This window comes from Diceros bicornis, chromosome 30 (genome assembly GCF_020826845.1).
Source record: "Diceros bicornis minor isolate mBicDic1 chromosome 30, mDicBic1.mat.cur, whole genome shotgun sequence".
Lineage (NCBI taxonomy): Eukaryota > Metazoa > Chordata > Mammalia > Perissodactyla > Rhinocerotidae > Diceros > Diceros bicornis.
In genome coordinates, this window is record NC_080769.1 from 10,147,343 (window position 1) to 10,169,621 (window position 22,279).

Genomic DNA, 22,279 nt, shown 5'->3' on the forward strand with positions numbered 1-22,279 from the left:
TCTCTTCTACCCTGTAAGGTTTCTGCTGAGAAGTCAGCTGATAGCCTTATGGGGTTTCCTTTGTATGTAACTTGACTTTCTCTTGCGGCTTTTAGGATTCTCTCTTTATCTTTATTTATTTTTTTATTTTTTTATAATTTTATTTATTTATTTTTCCCCCAAAGCCCCAGTAGATAGTTGTATGTCATAGTTGCACATCCTTCTAGTTGCTGTATGTGGGACACGGCATCAGCATGGCCGGAGAAGTGGTGCGTCGGTGCGCAACCGGGATCCGAACCCCGGGCCGCCAGCAGCGGAGCGCACGCACTTAACCGCTAAGCCACGGGGCCGGCCCTCTCTTTATCTTTAATTCTGGACATTTTGATTATGACGTGTCTTGGTGTGGGCCTCTTTGGGTTTATCTTGTTTGGTGCTCTCTGTGCTTCCTGTACCTGGATGCCTGTTTCCTTCCTTAGGTTAGGGAAGTTTTCATCTATTATTTCTTGAAATAGATTCTCTGCTCCTTTGTCTCGCTCTTCTCCTTCCAGGACACCTATAACACGGATGTTAGTGTGCTTGATACTGTCCCAGAGGTCCCTTAGACTGTCCTCACTCTTTTTAATTTTTTTCTCTCTTGTACCTGTACAGCTTTGGTAATTTCTTCTAGTCTTTCATCCAGCTCGCAGATCCGTTCTTCTGTATCCTCTACTCTGCTTTTGAGTCCCTCTAGTGAATTTTTCATTTCTAGTACTGTATTCTTCATTTCTGATCGGTTCTTTTTTATATCTTCCATTTCTTTGTTGACATTCTTACTGAGTTCATCTATTCTTCTCCCCAGATCAGTGAGCATCCTTAACACTCTTTGTTTGAACTCTCTGTTGGGTAGGTTGCTCATTTCTGTTTCACTTAGTTCCTTTTCTCGGGTTTTGTCCTGTCCCCTTACTTGGAATGTATTCATCTGCCTCCTCATTTTGCCTCTTTCCCTGTGCTTGTGTCTACGTATTAGGTAGGTCAGCTACGTCTCCTGCTCTTGGATAGGTGTCCTTATGTAAGTGACGGCTTAGGAGGCCTGCAGTGTGCTTCCCTCAGTTCTCAATGTTCCAGGGGTAACCCCTACGTGGGCTACGTGTGTCCTTCTGTTGTGGCCTCTTTGCTCTCCCTGCAAGCCCCCAGGGAGGACAAGTTATGCTCCTGGCCAGCTGTTGTAATGCTCAGCTGCTTGTAGTTGTTGTGGGCCCTTCAGTCTCTTTATCAGGTGTGGGGAGCCCCAGCACAGTTGGCTGCAAGTTCTAATACCACATTTGTGTTGCAGTATTTCTTTTAAGTGAGTAGGCCCCCAGCGTGGCAGGTTGTTAGGCTCAGGGCCTTACAATTGCTGTAAGCCTCCAGCCTTTAGGTCTCTTGTCAGCTGTCTGAGGATTGCAGCTAGGTGGGGCTGGCTTCAGGCACGGGAGCACCCAATTGTTTCAGGCTTTGTAAGGTGAGGCAAACCCCCTATGTGGGTCTTTGAGAAGCACAAGTCTTCTGCAGCTGACAAGCCCTGCCACCCACAGGTCCACACACACAGTCAACACAGTCCTGCCCTGTGTGCACGCCCTGACCTCCTGAAGTGGACCCAGTCTCTCCACGTTGGGAGCCCCACACACTCCAAAACCGCCCCACACTATCCACCATTGCAGAGAGAGAGGGTTTATTAATCACAAGGCAGCCAAGTGTGGAAATGGGAGAATGAATATCAAATCTGCTTCTCCAAAAATAGGGACTCAGGGATTTTATGGGGTAGGGGGCAAGGTGGTCTGAAATGATTGGAGGTGAGGAGAGATGAGGTAATTGATGATCTGTGCAAGCATAGTCAGGCTTCAAGCCTCTTCGTAGGACACATGTTCACAGAATGGTGGCATTAGCATGCCCGGAGGGTGGAGTTCCAGCCTCTTGCTCTCAAAAGGTCACTTATTGGACACATGTCTGCGTGGGCCCAGTTGATCGATTGGTGGTCTCAATGTGGCCTGAAGTGGACAAGGGGTTCAGTTCCTGAAAAACATAGCTCAAACACCCATTACTATGGTGACCCCGGCTCCAGGGAGATGTTACCTATAGGAACCTAGTGGAGTCAGATAGCGTATTGCCTAAACAGCACAGTTAACAATGGGTAAGTTTATCATGCAGTATTAAGTCCTCACCTTCTGTTCTGATAAGTTTCTAGGTAAGGCCATCCCCCATTTCTTCCTGGTACAGGGAAGAAGATACGTTTACAAATGGAGATTTTCTTTACAAATGTAAATGTCTCTTATAAAGGGTAACCAGAACTAAGAATGGGCTTAGCATGGACCCACCCAGGTACCCAGAGATGTCTAGGGGGCAGACCTCTCATCCTAAACTCCTTTGTTTAGTTAGTGGGGCTGGGGGCCAAAGTGTCATTCAGGCAGAGACATATTTTGAGGTGGCCAATTCTGATCCTCCATAGTTACTATCCGCTTAATCATCAACGGCTGTTTGCTGGTTTCTACATCACATCTGTGTGGTCCTCCTGGCTCAGAAGTCTCTGGATGAGGAATTCAGAGATGGATTTTTCATTAACTGATATGAAGAATACTTGACAAAACCAAGAAGGTGAAGTAGGAGAACTCAGCCTCTGTCCCCAGACAAAGATCAACAATTAGACAGCTATCCATGAACAAAAACAGTTCTGGATTAGCTCAGGAGGCCATGGAAGAAACTTTAGCAACACAATAGAACAAAACATCTGTGAATAACTGCACAAAAGGGAAGAAAGAACACCTTCATTTTCCCTGAACCATCTCTTCCCCCAGCCCAGCACTGCTCGCCCCCAAGAGGAAACTCCCCAGCTAGCAAGAGATCCTCTCACTGGGCAATGGAGGGTGGAGTGGATAAGCAGCTTCCCCAGCCTTTCAGTGCCCTGCACAAAGGACCTGCTTCAGTTTCATCCCACCCAGAGAATGGCAAAGCTTAGACATATAGACACAGCTAGAAAAAAGGAAGAAGAACAGGACTGCAAATATCAGCCACGAGTGGGTATGATACTGGCACAAAAATAGACACAGAGACCAATGGTACAGAATCAAGAATCCAGAAATAAACCCCTGCATATAGAGACAACTAATATTTGACAGGGAGTGAAGAACATTCAATGGGGAAAGGATAGTCTCTTCAACAAATGGTGCTGGGAAAATTGGAGAACCACATGCAGAGGAATAAAATTGGACCTTTATCTTACACCATTCACAAAAATGAACTGAAAATGGGTTAAAGACTTAAACATAAGACCTGAAACCATAAAACTCCTAGAAGAAAACATAGGGAAAAAATTCCTTGACATTGGTCTGGCAGTGATTTCCTGGATATGACACCAAAAGCACAAGCAAAAAAAGCAAAAATAAATAAGTGAGACTACACTAAACTAAAACGCTTCTGCATAGCAAAAGAAACAATAAACAAAATGAAAAAGCAATCTACAGAGTGGAAGAACATATTTGGAAATCACATATCTGATGTGGCGTTAATATTCAAAATATATAAAGAACTCATACAACTCAATAGAAAAACAAACAAACAACCTGATTAAAAAATGGGTGGAGGAACCGAATAGACAGTTTTCCAAAAACTGACAAATGGGCAACAGGTACATGAAAGATGTTCAACATTACTCATCATCAAGGATATGCAAATCAAACCACAATGAGATATGAACTCATACCTGCTAGAATGGCTATCTTCAAAGACACAAGATAACAAATGTTCGTGAGGATGTGAAGGAAAGGAAACACTTGTGCACTGTTGGTGGGAATGTAAATTGGTGCAGCCACTATGGAAAACAGTATTTGGGTGCCTCAAAAAATTAAAAATAGAAATACTATATGATCCAGCAATCCCACTTATGGGTATATATCTAAAGGAAATGAAAACAGGACATTGAAGAAATATCTGCACTCCTAAGTTCATTGCAGCATTATTCACAATAGCCAAAATGTGGAAACAACCCAAGCGTCTGTCAACACATAAATGGATAATGAATATGTGGTGTGTGTGTGTGTGTGTGTGTGTGTGTGTGTGTGTGTGTATATATATGCAAAATGGAATATTATTCAGCCATGAGAAAGAAGAAAGTCCTGCCATTTGTGACATTGATGGAACTTGAGGGCATTATGCTAAGTGAAATAAGTCAGACAGAGAAAGATAAATACTGCATGATATCTCTTAAATGGGGAATCTAAAAAAGCCAAACTCATAGAACAAAGAGTAGAATGGTGGCTACTAGGGGTTGGGGGTGGGCAAATGGGGAGATGTTAGTCAAGTTTACAAACTTCCAGTTGTAAGATGAGTAAATTCTGGGGATCCAATGTATAGCATAGTGCTTGTAGTTAACAATACTGTATTATATACTTGAAAGTTGCTAAGAGAGTAGATCTTAAATGTTCTCACCACAAAAAAGAAATGGTAATTATGTGACATGATAGAAGTGTTACCTAACTCTATGTGGTAATCACTTTGCAGTGTATAAGTGTATCAAGTAATCACTTTGCAGTGTATAAGTGTATCAAGATTGTACATCTTAAACTTATGCAATATTATATGTCAATTGTATCTCAGTAAAGTTGAAAAAAGAAATACGTCAAACTTAGACTAGATGATGATGATAATGATATCTATATTAACTTTGTTCTTACCATGTGCATATTGTCTGTTAAATCCTAGAGTGCTCTCAACTAAATATCATTAAAAATGAAGCATTAGAGGCCATGAGAATTATAAAATTATATCCCAGTGTACTCAGCTAATAAGTTAGAGGAGCTAATGTTGTAAATCAAATTTCAGCCTACAAAGCCCATATGTTGAAAGTATACACTGACCTGTTAATTATTGATTGCGATGGTTTGCCCTTATTGATCCACTACTGTATACTAAATAGTGTTCTATTCAGTGCATTTGATTACATCTTCTCAACCAGCCTCAGTTAAGTGCTCTTGTTATCACAACTCTACAGATGAGGCATTTAAATAGAAATGTTATATATCATACTCAAATGACACAGTTTGTAGCATCAGGTTACTTATGAATTAATGGAATGCTTATTTAGATTAACTTGCTTAATGTTATAATAGGATTTACCATTTGAAGGGAAACTACCATTTGACTGGTCCATGACACAATTATATATAATTATTGCAAGGCCTTGGAAGATAAGCCCTATTGCACTTAGTTTGCTGCTGAGGACTTTTAGGCTCAGAAACAAATTTTGAGTTGCCAAAGGTATCAAATTTTTGAGCCAATATCTGGACTCTGAGTGTCTTCATATCCTACATTCTTTCTATTATCAGCATTTCATATTCTAATCAAGTCTTGTCACACTTTGCTTACTGTTAATCCATCATTGGCACTCTTCTATATCTAAATATAAATGTAAAAAGAAAGAACAACAGTGTTACCTCTGTGAAGAGTGTATCATTTGACATCAAAAGGCAACATATTTTACCATTTATCAAGGTCCTTTGACTACCAAGTATGCACAAGCATAAATAAATATTGCATAAATGTATATGCAAATATAGAAATGTAGTAATTTTAATTGAGTGATAACTTCCCACTAACTGCTATGGCTTCATCATCTGCCAAGTTCATGCCCTTCTCCAACATCAAAGTTCCTTATCAATGTAGTTGATAGGTGATTTACCTTAGAGGTAAAAGACAGAGTAAATTCAACTAGTTGTTGGACAGGCTTTCAGAGAACCAAGATTACTACACAAAAACTATACATGACATCTCTAAGGAAAGATGGATACTCATTTTGAAGAACACAAACGGAGTCCAAAGACTGAATTATCATGACAGAAGTCAATGAAGCATGGTAACAAGGTGAAGTCCTAACCAGGCTGTTACTAGTGAAAGAAAGGAGTTCATCTTTGACAAAAACATAGACATTTGCAGCATAGCATAAAGTAAAAGAAGACAAAGTTCAATTTATTTATGATGAAATTTGTGATTTAATAATCCTCAGATACCATTAGAACCACACGTAAACTGGAGATATGATTCCAGTACTTAAATCTCAGTTGTACACTCTTAACAAAGATATTTATTTTAAACCACTTTTATTTTACGAGCTCATTTTGCAATATTCCAGTTGCACTCAATTCATAATATACCTTGCTCCTGACATTATGATTTATCTTTCAGGGTTCAGTCAAGAAAAAACAAACAAAGCTAATTATTTCAATGAAGAGAATTGAGTACAGGGAGTTGGTTAAATAGCTAACGCAGAACAAAGGCAAAAGTGGAACAAAGTGGTGCCAGATGGAAGCCAGTAAAAATACCAAGGGCTTAGGGGTGTAAAGGGAGTAGTGAACTTAACTTTAGAGTGTAGTGAGATTTCCTGACAATTATTAACCACACATAACAAGAAACCCAGATGGAAAATAGAGCTGTGATTTCAGAGACCCATCCTAGCATCACAAAGATAAGTACAGATGGCTGAGTTTGGAGCAGAGAGACAATAGCTCAATGACCAGCACAAATGTCTTTCAACCAGGTGTTGAAAGACAAGTTATTTGAAGAAAAAAATAAGAAGAAAACCACATTGCCTGGAGCTACAATAAGCTCTTTCATAACTTGCCTCTTTGAGCTTTATCTCTTTAGGAACTCACAAGTGAAGCATCTCAGATGCTTTTAAAAATGCTCATACCTAGACACACCCCAGTCTAACTAAATCAGAATCAGTGATAAGACCCGGTGATCAGTACTTACAAGACTCCCTAGGAGATTCCAATAAAATCCACAGTTGAGGTCCAATGAACTGCATCCTCATTACCTGAATAAATAGATTCAACAAATGCAAAATTCATATGGAAGATACATAGGAACCATGGAAAAGGATATAAAGTTTAAGCACGACAAGAGTGTTATGCATTTCACCTGGATTCTTGGGTCATTGAGGAAAACCTCTCATACATTCATTATTAAGTACAAACGATTCCAGAATACTCCCCCAATTCAAGACCAATCAAAAGAAGCAACTTTCATATATGAAACAGAGAGTAAAATGAAAACCATAAGACTAAAAAAATAATGTGACCAAGGAAGGAGTATTGGCTGGTCTACAGGTTTAATTTTGCTGATTTTTCCAACTCACACTCCAGAAAGGATTGCACACACACACTGGGATTAGATTAGTCTGCTGTAGAGTCTCCACAGGGTACTCTTGATGTCCCTGTTCCTCAGGCTGTAAATGAAGGGGTTCAGCATGGGAGTGACTATGGTGCACATAACTGAGGCCACCACATCCTTCCAGGGGGAAGATGACAATGTTGATCCAAGGTAAACTCCAAAACCTGTTCCATAAAATAAGCAAACCACTGATAGGTGAGAGCCACAGGTGGAGAAGACTTTATATTTCCCACCTATTGATGGAACTCTAAGAATAGAGGAAATAATTTTATAGTAAGAGAAAAAGATCCCTGAGAAAGGGAGAAAACCAAAAATGGCACCAAAAACATACATGACTATGTTATTAGAGACAGTGTCAGAACAGGCAAGGCTGAGGAGTTGAGAAGGGCCACAGAAGAAATTAGAAATTTCCACATCCTTGAAGCAGGTAAGTTGTAACACAATCAAATTGTGCAGCTGGGAGTCCAAAACGCTAATTAAAAAAGACACCAAAACTAAGAAGCCACAGAAGTGTGGGTTCATGATGACTGAGTAGTGCAGAGGGTGACAGATGGCCACAAATCGGTCATATGCCATTGCAGTCAGAAGCATATCATCCATACATGCAAAAAGGATAAAAAAAGACATCTGAGTCAGGCAGCCCCCATAGGAGATGACTCTGCTGCGAGTTTGGATGTCCACAATCATCTTGGAGACAGTGGTGGAGATGAAACCAATGTCAACCAAGGACATGTTGGAGAGGAAGAAGTACATGGGGGTGTGGAGGTGGGAGTCAGAGCTGACAGCCAGGATGATGAGCAGGTTCCCCAACACAGTGACCAGGTACATCAACAGGAACAGCCCAAAGAGCACAGGCTGCAATTCTGGATCATCTGAGAGTCCCAGGAGGAAGAATTCTGAGACACGTGTTAGATTTTGTGGTTCTGTGTAGCCTGGACACCTGTTGAAAAAGAAAGGAGGCTTGGAAAAAACGAAACAAGTAAATGGACACCCAGCACCGTGTCCATATTTTGGATTCAAGCAAGTCACTTGTGAGGTTATATACCCCAGTATCTTCAGCAATATTTCTCTGTGTGACAAATCTTATTTTCTTAGAACTGTTTCTTCATTGATTTCTGTGTTATTCATCTCTTTCTATACACACTTGCTTTAGAGAAATTCAACTGAAGAGGATCAGAGGAGCAAGACAATTTGAGGTAACAAATCTATGATCACAATAAATACAGCCTACTTCTTTAAGAAAAAATATAGAATAAGAAATACCCTTCCCTCTTTAATAAAAAAAATCATTTAAATTTAAAGCAATTAACAAGAAGTTAAACATCCCTTATTTTATTAAACTACAATGCACTTAGAATATTTATAAAACACTATATAAAAGGCAAAGACTGAGTAATCTGGATTCTAAATTAAAGTTGAATGTCCATAATCAGAAAATATTTTATTTGATAGTTATCTTCATGAATTTTATCATTCTTGGTTTGCTGTCTTCTCTCCTTCATGGAAATAAGTGATTACTCAAATATGAGGGTTCTCTTTTAAAAGTCATTTAGTATATAATTCCTGTCTTTGGCTTTGGTGGACTTCAAATTTTGGTAAATAGGTTTAGTTAAGTGCCTATAATCATACAGCATTGATGACTATGAAGATGCTGTTAGTATACAGAGCATCTTTCAATGACTAAACGATAATGAAATTTAAGAAACTCTTGAAATATTTTATTTTATACAGGATTATTTGTATCAACCCCATACAATATCAGTAAAAGGTACAGTGTATGAGACCACTGTTGACTGTTTTTGGACACTATTCTGTAGTGGCCTGATAATACTGCTTCATTGGTTTTTGGGTTTTTTCCAGCTTTAGCGAGGTATGGTTGACAAATAAAAATTGTATATATTTAAGTTGTACAGCATGAAGGTTTTTTTTAAGATGTACAATGTGCTGATTTAATAGACATATTAAATGATTATCACAACCAAATTAATTAACACATCCATCACCTCACATACTTACCATTTTTTGTGTGTGGAGAGAACACTTAAGATCTACTCTCATAGCCGATTTCAAGTATTCAATACAGTATTATTAACTATGGTCGCCATTCCGTACATTAGATCCCCAAAACTTATTCATCTTACATCTTAGAGTTTGTATTCTTTGACCAACATCGCCCACCCACTCCCCAGCCCCTGACAAGCACAGTTCTACACCTTGGTTCTATGAGTTCGATTTTCTGATATTCCACACGTCAGTGAGATCGTGCAGTGTTTTTTTCTATGTCTGGCATGTTCAACGAGCATAATGGCCTCCAGGTCCATCCATGTTGTCACAAATGGCAAGATTTCCTTCTTTTTATGGCTTAGTAATATTCCTGTGTGTGTGTGTGTGTCTGTTTGTGTGTGTATCTCAATCATATTTTCTTTGTCCATTCATCTGTCAACAGACACTTTGGTTCTTTTTATCTCTTGGCTATTGTGCACAATACTGCAATGATCATGGGAGTGCAGATATCCCTTTGAGATACTGATTGCGTTTCCTTCAGATATACACCCAGAAGTGAGATTGCTGAATCCTATGGTAGTTCCATTTTAATTAGTAATAATTTTTAACTTTTTGAGGAACCTCCATACTATTTTCCATATTGGCTATGCCAATATTCATTCCCTCCAACAGTGTACCCTTTCTCCACATCCTCATCAACACTTCTTTCTTCTGTTTTTTTGATCATAGCCTTTCTAACAGGGGTGAGGTGATATCTTATTGTGATTTTGATTTGCATTTCCCTGATGATTTGTTATGTTCAGCACCTTTTCTGGTACTTGTTGGTCTAATCTTATGCCCTCTTATTTACAGTTGAGGAGTTTAGTATGAGGGGAGCTCCCACGGTTAGGTTTAAGACCTAGTGTTCTTATGTCTAGTTAACAGATTTTCATTTAATCCTTCCTGATACAGAGATTGCAATTCTCTTACCTCAGCTATCTGAAGATAATTCAGATTTATTATTTTGGCAGGTCACACTATGATTTGAGAAAAATGTGAAATAGAATAATATAAATTCTTCTGGGCATTTCCTCATCTGTAAAATTGGGATAATAATTGATCCTACCTTATAGGAATATTGTAAGAAAGTTTGAAAAAATCACTTAAATTGCTTAGACCAGTGGTTTTCAGTTCCAGTGGATTGATGTATTTACCTGTGGTTATTTTAAAATATACAGATACCTTGGCCTCAGCCTACAACCAGTTTATTCAGGATTTCTATACGTGAGGTTCTTGGTCATCCTAATGTGCAGCTGAGATTGAGAAACACTGCTTTAGAATATTGCCCAACACTTAGAATATACTGCATTAATATTATCTATTATTACTATCATCAATACAAACTACTTATTTTCAAAATATAAACATTTAATAATATTTGCTTCAGATCTCATATTTTATAGAGATTTGAACTGTTACTGATAAAATTTGACTTTTCTTGGTATCTTAGCTTGATTTCATTCTTTCGCATACCTATCCCCAAAGGCAACCAGTGTCCTAAATTTGATGAGTATATTTTCCTGTCAATGTTTCCATAACATCAATATTGGTTTATGTATCCCTAAACAATTTTCTTAAAAGGTTACCTAAACAGTGTACTACACATGTAGCCTCTGAATTGTGCTTGTTTACCACAGCATGGTATTTAATTATCTTTGTGAAGGACATGCAACTACTTCAAACATTTTACTGATGCACATTACTACATGAGGGAAGATATCATTTTATTCAGTTTATAAGTTTATATTTACATATTATAATATAAATTCAATAAATTTAAAATATATATTTATAATGTAAATGTATTTATAATTTAATTTATTTTAATAAATATTTATTTTACAAATATATTTTATATTTATATTATATTATTATTTATATCAGTTTCTCCTTACAACAATCTTATGGAAATTCTTGCACCTCTCTCCATATCACACAAGTGAGAATTTGTATATAATAAGTGAAAGGTGATTAGTTGTTCAACTTCTAACAATCAGTGCATGTTCAATTTTACTAATAATTGCCCATGTCTGTTATCTCACTACAGAAGCACTTTCTATCAACTACATCCTATTATTCTTAAGGTATATATTTGAAAATATCCTTGAAGTCTGTCTTGTGATGGTTATTCCATGATAAAAATTTCAGCTTGTGCAGAAAATATTTTCAATGTTAGTTTTCAAAACAGACAGTAAAGTGCGTGACTATTCATAGAAAACCCTATAATCCACCATGTTAATGCCATTATTGCCACTATAAAACACTGGCTCATTCTCATAATTCAGAAGTGGACTCACTGAACCAAAAGAGTATCAATCAATTCTTCTGTCTCTATTTGCTCATTTGTGCTACAGTTGGTTTGAAAAGAAATACTCATTAGCTACAGTGGAGGTGACAGAGACCTGGTGCAAGAATAAAGAAACTATGTTTGAGTCCCGAATCTTTCATTTGCAATATGTGGACTGTGTGTAAATCTCTCAACCTCTCTGTGCTTCTGCTCCTTCTTGGAAATGGAGAGTCTAACACCCATCTCTGGAACGTGTGTGGCACCTAAGGGAAACTTAATAAATATGTGCTCAATTTTTTTAATAAAAATTTCAATCATTATTTGAATAAAGTGTTTAGTAATGAAATACCATCCCCCCAAATTAATGATGTTTTATGGATTATATGGCAGAGAGGTCAAAGCCTTTCCTGTCTCAGCACAATGGAGCAGGGAATGACATGAAATACTAAAATGTGTCTCAGCACATGCAGTAAGATTTACTGCCTCCTTTGTTTCTGCTTCTTTTTTTTCATATTTATGAAAATCCATGCAATGGTTTTCTAATAATTGAATGCTACAGATGCTATTTTAAATGAAAAATAATAGGTCCCATAGAAAGTTCATGATATAGACACAAATAAGTACTATTTTATCTTGTCTCTAGTCCTATGGGACATTGCTGAAAAGGATGGAAACACTGGCATAAAATGGTCAAATATATGGAAGTCATTTCGCCCACATTTTATGATACCTCTTCTGTGCCAAAAAGATATAGGCTCTGAGAAATCAGAAACAAATGAGAGTCAGTCATTTCTCTCCAAATACTAATGATGTACTAGTATAAACAAAAATAAAATGTCCTGTCCGGGATGTAGGAAAACCAAACTTCAGGTCACCAAATATTTGAGTCAAATAAGATGAGAATTAGGAATCATTATCATTATTAGGAATAAAATATCTAAAGTTTATTTTGCCCTTACTTTATGCATTCATCACATATTTATTGCAGAGAGGGCATCCATTAATTGTTTAATCCTTATTTAGTGGAGTTGTATCAACTAGCAACCAACTCAGATGACAATTGTAAGTTTCAGAGATACTAAGAACTTGCTTCATAACACACTAATAATAAGTAGAGTAGACAAGATTCAAAATTGAATTGTTAGTCTCTGAGTCCCATGCACTCAACTTCATTGTTTCTAGAATTTCTGAAAGTTTTAAGGAGAGGTACAGAGATTTTAACCACAGGTACATCTGAGATACATTTTTTAACTGTTTGAGGTTCCTGAGTATGAATGGACCCAAGACACTGACTTTATGTCTCCTTCTGTGATTGAGTAGGCTGATTATAAGAATGGAGGGGGAAGTAGACAGTTGAAGTGAAATCCAAGGGCAGGGGAAAGAGAGAGAGATCTCTGAATTATTATGAGCCAACTCTCTATGATCATTGCCTGTGATCTCAGCCATCCTTCCTATAGTTGATGCAGCAAGTGTTACCTACTGCTCTCCACTGTGGTCTACCAGAGACCCGTAAAGGGAAGAGCATAGTGAGCAGGTAGTCGCTGCCAGGACTGACAGGGAATTCAAATGACAGTTTGGGTTGGCAAAGGAGAAGACTGGCCAGATGCGTTGAGTCTGCAGTCAGACTGTCCAGATTGAAACATGGTTGCAACTCTTTCTAACTCATGACCTGGTAAAATTACATAAGATGCTGTACTCCTTTCCTCTTACATAAAACAATAATAATGTATGCATTTATAATTAGGGAGATATTATGCAGATGAAATCAAACAAGATACATAAAACACATACCGCAGTGCCCAGCACTTAGGAAGCCCTCAATAGACATGATGTTTTGGTTAATGTCATCCTCCTCCTCCTCATCCTCATCCTCACCTTCGTGATGATTTTGAAGTGTTAGGGGAAAGTTCAGAGAGACCCATTTGCTGCTATGGTGGGGGAGATGCCAACCAGAGCCAGAAGCAGTGAGGGTGGAAGCAGAACTCTGAATTAGAGTTCACATCCCCACCAGAACCAAGAACATAAACTTCATAGGTATCTGATCTGAAATTTCATATATTGGTGACCTCCCATCTATCTATTGCAACTGTCATGTTTGTCTTCTTGAGGAGGAAATAATGCTCCTGACAGTCCCTCCTCCAATCAGCATCTCCCACAGCACTTACTGGGCTGGGCTGCATCTCTGCTGGAGCATGAACAAGGAGTATGGATTCTCTGCCCCTCTCCAGCCTGGTGTGTGATGAAGGCTCAGGGTCCCTTCTCAGTTCTGGCAGGAAGACAGACTCAGGCTGGGACCTTCTTATGCAGACGCCCACGAAGGGAGGAGACACAGGCACAGAGGCATGACACTAGAACTGGCAAATTAAAGGACTGGAGTCCTTTATTTTTTCATTTATGATGTACGACCAATTATTTACACATGTATGACCTTGGGGGCTCAGTGCACAAAGCTCATAACTTGCCAGTTGGCCAATGTTATCCCAATCTCTGAGGACTCGCTAACATTAATGGAAGAAGAATAGGAGACAAGTGAATGTCCTTAGAAGGGTCTGAGTGCTTCCTCTCCTCAGGAGGAAGTTCACCTGGACTCCTTGCTTCTTACTTCCAAGTTGCAGGATCTTAACATAAAATTCAGACTTTTTTTCAATGTAACAGCTCAGTGTGTGATTTTCATATCTGTAAATCCATTGTATTAATGATTTAGGTCTTCTATACCAAGAATGTGATACTATTTCCATTTTCTCAGTTATTATTTGTCTCTAAAGATAAAGTGTTATTTCATTTCCTTAGCTCTTGCTTGAGTTGGCATTTTATATGTTGGAGATTTACAGGAATTTTTTTTTCTAATTTGAATGAGACTTCAATTCTAAATTTTTTATCTAATTGAAATACATTGACATGTTACAAAACTATTGATTTTTACATATTTATTTGGCAACTGGTACTTTACTTAAACTCTTCAGAGGACCTCTTAGAAAGTTGCGATCAAGGCGTTGGCTAGGGGTGCAGTTATCCCAAGGCTTGAATAGCTGAGGACTACTTTAAACCTCACTCAAGGGCAGGAGGTAGGATTCATGTGTTTGCAGGCTGTTGGTGAGAGAATTCCCTCAGCTCCTTGACACAGGACCTCTTGATGGGGCAGCTCACAACATGGCAATTGGGTCTCATCAACATGAACAATGGAGAGACCAAGGGAGAGGCAGCAAGAAGAAAAATAGATTTTTTTTTCACTCTATTCCCAGAAGTGACTTCCCAACATTTCTTCCACATTCTCATTGTTAGAAGTGTCACTATGTCCATGTCACACATAATGTGAAGGAAATACACAAGGGCATGAAAAAGAGGAGTCAGGGATCATTGGGAACGTCTTAGATACTGCCCACCACACAGGCTTCATCCTCTAAAAGGACTTTGTGCTCCAAGCACTTCAAGATTCAGGTCATGTATACATACGTATATGTGTACACACACACACACACACACACACACACACACACACACACAATGGAATATTATTCAGCCATAAAAAAGAAAGAGATCCTGCTATGACATGGTTGGATCTTGAGAGCATCATGCTAAGGGAAATAAATCATATAGAGAAAGACAAATACTGTACAATCTCGCTTAAATGTGGAATCTAAAAACATTGAACTCATAGAAACAGAGTAGATTGGTAGTGGCTGAGGGTGGTTGAAATGGGAAGATATTGGTCAAAGGGTACAAAGTTTCAGTTATAAGATGGATAAGTTCCAGGGGTCTAATGTACATCATGGTGAGTATAGTTAACAATAGTGTGTTGTGTACTTGAAAGTTTCTATGAGAGTAGAGTTAATGTTCTCACCATAACTACAACAACAACAAAATGGTAGTTATATGAGGTAAAGGATGTGTTAACTAATCTTATTTTTTAAACATTTTGAAATACATATGTGTATCAAAACGTCATATTGGGACATCTTAAAATTACACAATGCTATCTGTCAATTATGTCTCAGTAATGCTGGAAAAAAACTGAAAAAGTAAACAAACAAACAAAAATGCTCTACTTTTGTTTGTAAACAAGGTGCATCTACCTCCATAATAATGTCTGTTGTCCTATTCACCACTGCTCCAGAAGTACTAACGGAATGATAAAATAGCCAGAAAAGAGTACTTAAAAATAGTACAGAAAAGAGTACTGACTAATTTGGTCAGCAAAGGCTGCCTTGTAAGATAAGTTGAAATGTAAGTCTACCAACTTGTTTACTAGTCATCTGGAAGAAATGTTTAATTAAATAATTTTCACATTGTTTCTATCAATTAAATTTAACCCAACTTGTGATGCAAGTGTATTTACTCCCATTTTACCAATTGTGTGCATTATGGAAAGGCATTTCATGCGTGTTGTAAAAAATCTAGGATTAGTACTCAGGTGTGTATTTTCTATTACAATGTTTTTGGATTTAAAATTTCCTGTATTCATTTGTCTTCGTGAATTTTAAGATGATGTGAGATAAAAACAGGAGGTAGTAAATTTAATAGAACATAAACTGGAAATGAAAAGACACACTCAAAAAAGCAACATTACTTTAGCATTTACCAAGGTTCTTTGGCTATCGTTTAGGTTTGCATACGTGGATATGCAAATATAATATTTTTGTAATTTTTATTGAATGAAATCTCCTCCCACTAACTGGCAGGAATTGAATTCATCTTCTGTAAAGTGCATTCTTTTCTCTAATATTAAAGTTTCTCATCAGTGTAGTTGGTAGGTGATTTTCCTTAAAGGCAAAAAAAAATTAAACTAGTTATGGACAGCTTTTCAGAGAATTAAGACTACTGCCAGAAAAATGATGTGTGACGTCTCTAAGGAGACATGGATACCCATCTGGTGGAACTCAAAAGGAGCCCAAAGCCTGAGTTATCATGACAGAAGAGATAATAATAGTGAAGTCCTAACCAGGCTGTTACTGGAAAGAGCTCCACTTTCCTGACAACATGGTCCTTTATTATCCTGGAATAATGTAAAAAAGACAAATTTATTGCAATAACTTGAGTGACAACGATCCTCAAGCACCGTGAGAGCCACATAGCACCTGGAAACATGATATCACCACCTATTTTCCAGTTGTGTACCCATGACCAAGACATAGCATTTACCTGGGCACATTTTGCAATCTTCCAAATGCGGACACCTCACAACACACCTTTATACCCCATGTTACAATATCAGTCAGGGTTCAGTCAAGAAAAGAGACCCAATTAGTCATTTTAATTAAGAGAATTTAATATAAAGAATTGTCTAAATAGTTATTGAAGGCAGAAAGGCAAAAAAAGAATGAAGTGGTAATACAGTAATCATAATGTAGGAAGAAGCTACCACATCAAGGGATTGAGGGGTGAAAAGAGAAAAGTTGAGCTTTTAGGGCATGGTGAGTTTTACTGATCACTATTGAAAGTATGTAAAGTGAACATAAGATGGGAAATACAGCAGTGATTTCAAGAGTCCCGCCCCAGCATCACAAAGCAACGAATAGAAGTGTGAGTTTGGAGCAGAGGAACAATAACTTCGTAACCAGCACATGTGCCCAGCTGTATGGTGTAGAGAGAGAAGATATTTGAAGAAACATTGTCAGGAATAATAGAGAAAACACATTGCCTATTGCTACAGTAGATTTTTTGTATCTTTCCTTTTGGAGCTCTGATCTCTTTAGGATCTTTGGCATTTGCCCATGAGCAGTTAGGACCCAAGACATACAGATCATCTTTGAATGAAAGATCGGACTTAGATCAGCAGTTCTCAATGTTGGCTGCACACTAGAACCACCGGAGGGTTTTTAAAAATCCTCATGCTCAGGCCACTTCCCAGTCCAATTAAATCAGAATCTTTCATGGTGAGACCCAGTTATCTGTATTATTAGCTTCCCAGACTATTTCAATAAAAGCCAAGGTTGAGAACCAGCAACATGCATCCTCACACATAACCTGCAAAAGCAGATTTGATAAATGAGAAATTTGTATGGAAAATTCACAAGAGCTGTGAGAACGATATAACTTTTAAATATACAAAAAGAGAGTTGTTCACCTTTCTGTGATGCCTGGGTCATCAATGATAAACTACAGAAGGCTCCATAGGTATAACAGGATTTAGTCATGTGGTGATTATGATATACAAAGGACCCCGTAATACACCCCAGTCCCACTAACATGCCAAAAGAAGCAGTATTCAGATATTGCAAATGGAGAGAAGTGAAAGCCATGAGAGCTACAAAACAGTGTGATGAGAGAGGTAGGATTTGCAAGTCTAGATGTTTAATTTTGCTGCGTTTCCCAACTTTCACTCCAAATTGATGGCACAGGTACTGATATTAGGTTGTTTTGCTGAGGAGCGTCCACATGCCTCTTTTGATGTCTCTGTTCCTTAGACTGTAGTTGAGGGAGTTCAGCATGGGGGTGACCACAGTGTGCACCACCAAGGCCACTGTATCTTTCCTGGGAGAAAGTGAGACACCAGAACTGATGTAAACTCCAAGGCTTGTTTCATAAAATAAGCAAACAACAGACAGGTGTGAGCCACAGGTGGAGAAGGCTTTATACTTCCTACTTGATGAGGGAACTCTCAAAATGGAGGAAACAATTTTGTAGTAAGAGAAAAAGACCCCTGAGGTGGGAAGGAAACACGTGATGGCACTAACATAATACATGTATGTTATTGGTGTCAGAATAGGCAAGGTTGAGGAGCTGAGAAGGATCATGGTAGAAAGAGAAATTTCCATATTCTTTGAAGTAGGTAAGTTATAACATGATTAAATTGTGCAGCTGGGAGATGAAAAGGCTAATTAAAAGTGACACCAAAACCAACAAGCTACAGAGGTGTGGGTTCATGATGACTGAGTAGTGCAGGGGGTGACAGATGGCTACAAACCAGTCATAGGCCATGGTAGTCAGGAAGAGACTATCCAGACATCCAAAAAGCATAAAAAAAGACATCTGAGTCAGGCAGCCCACATAGGAGATGACTCTGCTGTGAGTTTGGATGCCCACCATCATCTTGGGGATGGTGGTGGAGGTGAAACCTGTGTCATCTAAGGACAGGTTGGAGAGGAAGAAGTACAAGGGGGTGTGGAGGTGGGAGTCAGAGCTGATCACCAGGCTGATGAGCAGGTTCCCCAACATGGTGACCAGGTACATGGACAGGAACAGCCCAAAGAGCACGGGCTGCTGTTCTGGATCATCTGAGAGTCCCATAAGGAAGAATTCTGAGACATGTATTAGATTCTGTGGTTCTGTGTAGCTTGGATACTTTTTGAACAAGAAAACAGGGTAGGAAAGAAAAGGAAACGAGATGATGGAAACCCAGCTCTGTGTCCATATTGTAGATTTAAGCAATTCACTTGTGAGGTTGTACAGCCCAGTATCTTCGCAATATTTCTCAGCATCTCAAACCCAATTTTCTTAGAACTTTTCCTCATAGGTTTCTGTTATTCATCTTTTCTGTACACACTTACTTTAGAGATTCTCATCTGAAGAATGTTATAGGAACAAAGACGTTTAGAGATAGCAAATCCATGAACATCATAAAATACAGCCTACTCTTCTAAAGAAATACAAGAAATATCCTTCTCCCTCCAACAACAAAAAAATCATGCTAATTAAATGATCCTTAGAAGCAACTTTATTTTATTCAGATACAGTGCAAGAAATTCCCTTTATTTGGAATGTTGATAAACTGTATAATTGCTAGAATTAGATTATCTGGATTCTAAAAATTAAAGTCAAATGTTCATAATCAGAAAGCCTTTTTATTGTGTACAAGTTATCTTCCTGGGTTTTCATCATTCTTTCGTTTTCTGATTTCTCACCCCCATGGAAATATGTGTTCACCCATACATTTATGTTGTCTTTTAAAAGTGTTTTCAAATATAACTCCTAACCTTGGCCTGGTAGACTTCAAACATTGATAAACATGTTTTGGTAAATGCACAAAATAATAAAGCATCATTGACCCCATAAGTGGCATTAATGTACAGTATACCTCACAATTTTAAAAACAGTTAAATTTTTTGAAAAAGTTTCTTCCAAGTTCTCATCTTATGCAGGATTATATACCAACCCTACATAAAATTTGGGAAACATCTGGTATTTGATGTGACTTTTTTTTGATCTCCATTTAGTAGTGACTTGGTAAAGTGCTTACATGTATTTCTAATCCTAAACATTAGAAGACTGTGTTCTCATCAAGTCCAACTCTCTTATTTACAATTGAAGAATGTAGGACCATGCATGGCCCCCAAACCAGGTCTGAAACCCACAATTCTTATGCCTACCTCGCTTCAATCTGTACCGAAACAAGGAGGATTCTCCTTAAATCAATTCTCATTATATACAATTCTCCTTAAATCAACTCCCTGAAGGCAACTCTGACCTTCATTCTCCTTGACAGGTCACACTATGAGTTAATTTGGGGGAAAATGCAAAAGAGAAAATAACAGAAATGGACATATCAAACACCTGGGGAGTTTCCCTGTTGGTAAAATGGAGATAATAATTGAATTTACCTTACAAGGTTGTTTTAACAAATTAAATTAAACAAAACAAAGTGGTCTACCCATGGTTTTCAATACTAGTTGATTATTGTATTTACCTGTGGCTATTGTAAAATGTACCAGTGCCCTGGCCACAGCCTGGAACAAACTAAATAATAATCTCTACACATACGTTTCTTAATGGTCTCAACATAAAGCCAGAGGCAAGAACAAGGCCTTAGAATATTGCCGGGCACTTAGAAAACGTCCAGTTAGTATTACCCATTATTAGGATAATTAATACCCAACATCTATATTAAAAATATAACATTTAATAATATTTGCTTCTAAACTTAAATTTTATGGGGATTTGAAATATTACCAATCAAATTTGAGTTTTCTTTAAATTCCTGTGTGATTCCATTGCCCTATACACCTGTCCCTGAAAACAATCACTGTCATTAATTTAGTGGGTATATTTTTTGTCAGTGTTTCCATCATGTTAGTATTTATTTATGTATTTATTAAGGATTTTCTTGGAAATTTACTGAAATAGCATATTACTAGACATATTGCATCTAAAATGTCCTTGTTTACTGCAACATTGTGTTTAATACTAGATATAATACTTTAACCGATACATAGTATTACCTGAAGGATGAACTTCATTTTATTTGCCATTTCCTTATTTAGCAATCACATGAAAGATCTTTTGCCTCTCTCCATGTCATACAGGTGAGAATTTCTATATGATATGTGCATGGAGGACAGTTGTTTATGTTGTAAAAATCAATGCCAGTTCAATTTTACTATTTATTGCCTACACTTCTTTTTCCAATAGAAAAATCATTTGCTATAAACTACACACTATTATTAAGGCATAGAATCAGAAATATTCTCAAGTATCTAATAATAGTTATTCCGTGACAGCTTCATGTGAAAATTCACATCTTATGTAGGGAATAATATTTCCAGATTTCAGATTTTCAAACTGGGCTGTAAAGTGCATTACTATTAATAGAAAATCCTATGATCCACCATATTAGTGCTGTAAGCGCCCCTAAAACCGCTGGTTCATTACCCTAATTCACAGAAGTGTGTGTAAATCTCTCAACCTCTCTGTGCTAGTGTTCCTGATCAGGAAATGAAAAGATAATAGACATTTCCAGAGATGTGGCATCCAAGGAAAATGGAAATTCAGAAATATTTGGTCGCTGTTTTGTAACTGGAATTTGAATCATTATTGGAACAGTGGGTTTATTGATGAAATGAACCCTAAGAAAGTTTTAATAATCTTTTATTTGATGATACGGAAGAGAATCTGAAGGCTCTCTTGTTTCAGGGCCCTAGAAATCCTAAAAACGTGTCTCAGCCCACACAATAAAATGTACCATCCTGTTCTCACTCTGCCTCTTCTTTTTCATATTTACGAAACCCACTGTGATGGTTTCTGAATAATTGAATGCTATAGAAAGTATTAAATGGAAAATAATAGATTCTACTGAACATCTACGACATACACACAAAAAGCACCAATTTATCTTGTCTCCTGTCCTATGGGACGTCCCTGAAAGGGATGAAGGCACAGGCAAGAAAGCATCACTGTGTGTGAACCATACTGACTGTGTTCTGTTTCTTGAAGCAGAAAAGGGTCTATTCAACATTTAACATATTTTGGGGTTTTCTATTGTAGTTGTTACCTACTCTGTGCCAAAGGTGATATAAATTCTGGGAAATTGGAAATGAATGTGCTCAGTCATTTCCTTCCAAGTGCTTAGTATCTATCCATATAGGGGCAAAAATAAAATGTTTTGTCAAGTATCCGTTGAAAACCAAACCATCAGACCAAAAGATATTTTGGTTGAATTATATAAATGAAGCTTAGTGTTATTAATAATAATACCAATATTTAAATATTTTGCCCTTGTATGTATCCATCCCATATTTAATCACAAAGGTAGTGTTCACTATCTATTGAGTCCTTACTCAATGGAGTGCTATCAACTAGGAATCAACTCAGATGACAATGTTGAGGCTCAGAGATACTAAGAACTTGCTCCATGTCACTACATAATAAGTAGAGCAGGTAGGACTTGAAATTACATTATGGATCTCTGTAGCACATGCAGTTATCTTCTTCATTCTGTTAAAATTCAGAAAGTTTAAGGCACAGATACATAGGTCTTAACCAATGACGCTTCTATTGTACATTTTTCAACAGTTTCTGGTTTCCTGCCTATGGATGGACCTGAGACACTGATATTATGTCTCTCTTTGAAATAGAAAA

At 37.7% G+C, this 22,279-nt stretch overlaps 1 protein-coding gene and 1 pseudogene across 1 annotated transcript; both read right to left on the reverse strand.

Moving 5' to 3' along the window:
* Positions 1 to 7,155: 7,155 nt before the first annotated feature.
* LOC131394425 (olfactory receptor 7E24-like) lies at positions 7,156 to 8,129 on the reverse strand. Its single transcript, XM_058525788.1, has one exon. The coding sequence runs from the start codon at positions 7,984 to 7,986 to the stop codon at positions 7,156 to 7,158; it is 831 nt and encodes a 276-aa protein (XP_058381771.1). The 5' UTR covers positions 7,987 to 8,129.
* A 9,706-nt stretch (positions 8,130 to 17,835) lies between these two features.
* Positions 17,836 to 18,784, reverse strand: LOC131394192 (olfactory receptor 7E178-like; annotated as a pseudogene).
* Between the last annotated feature and the right edge of the window lie 3,495 nt (positions 18,785 to 22,279).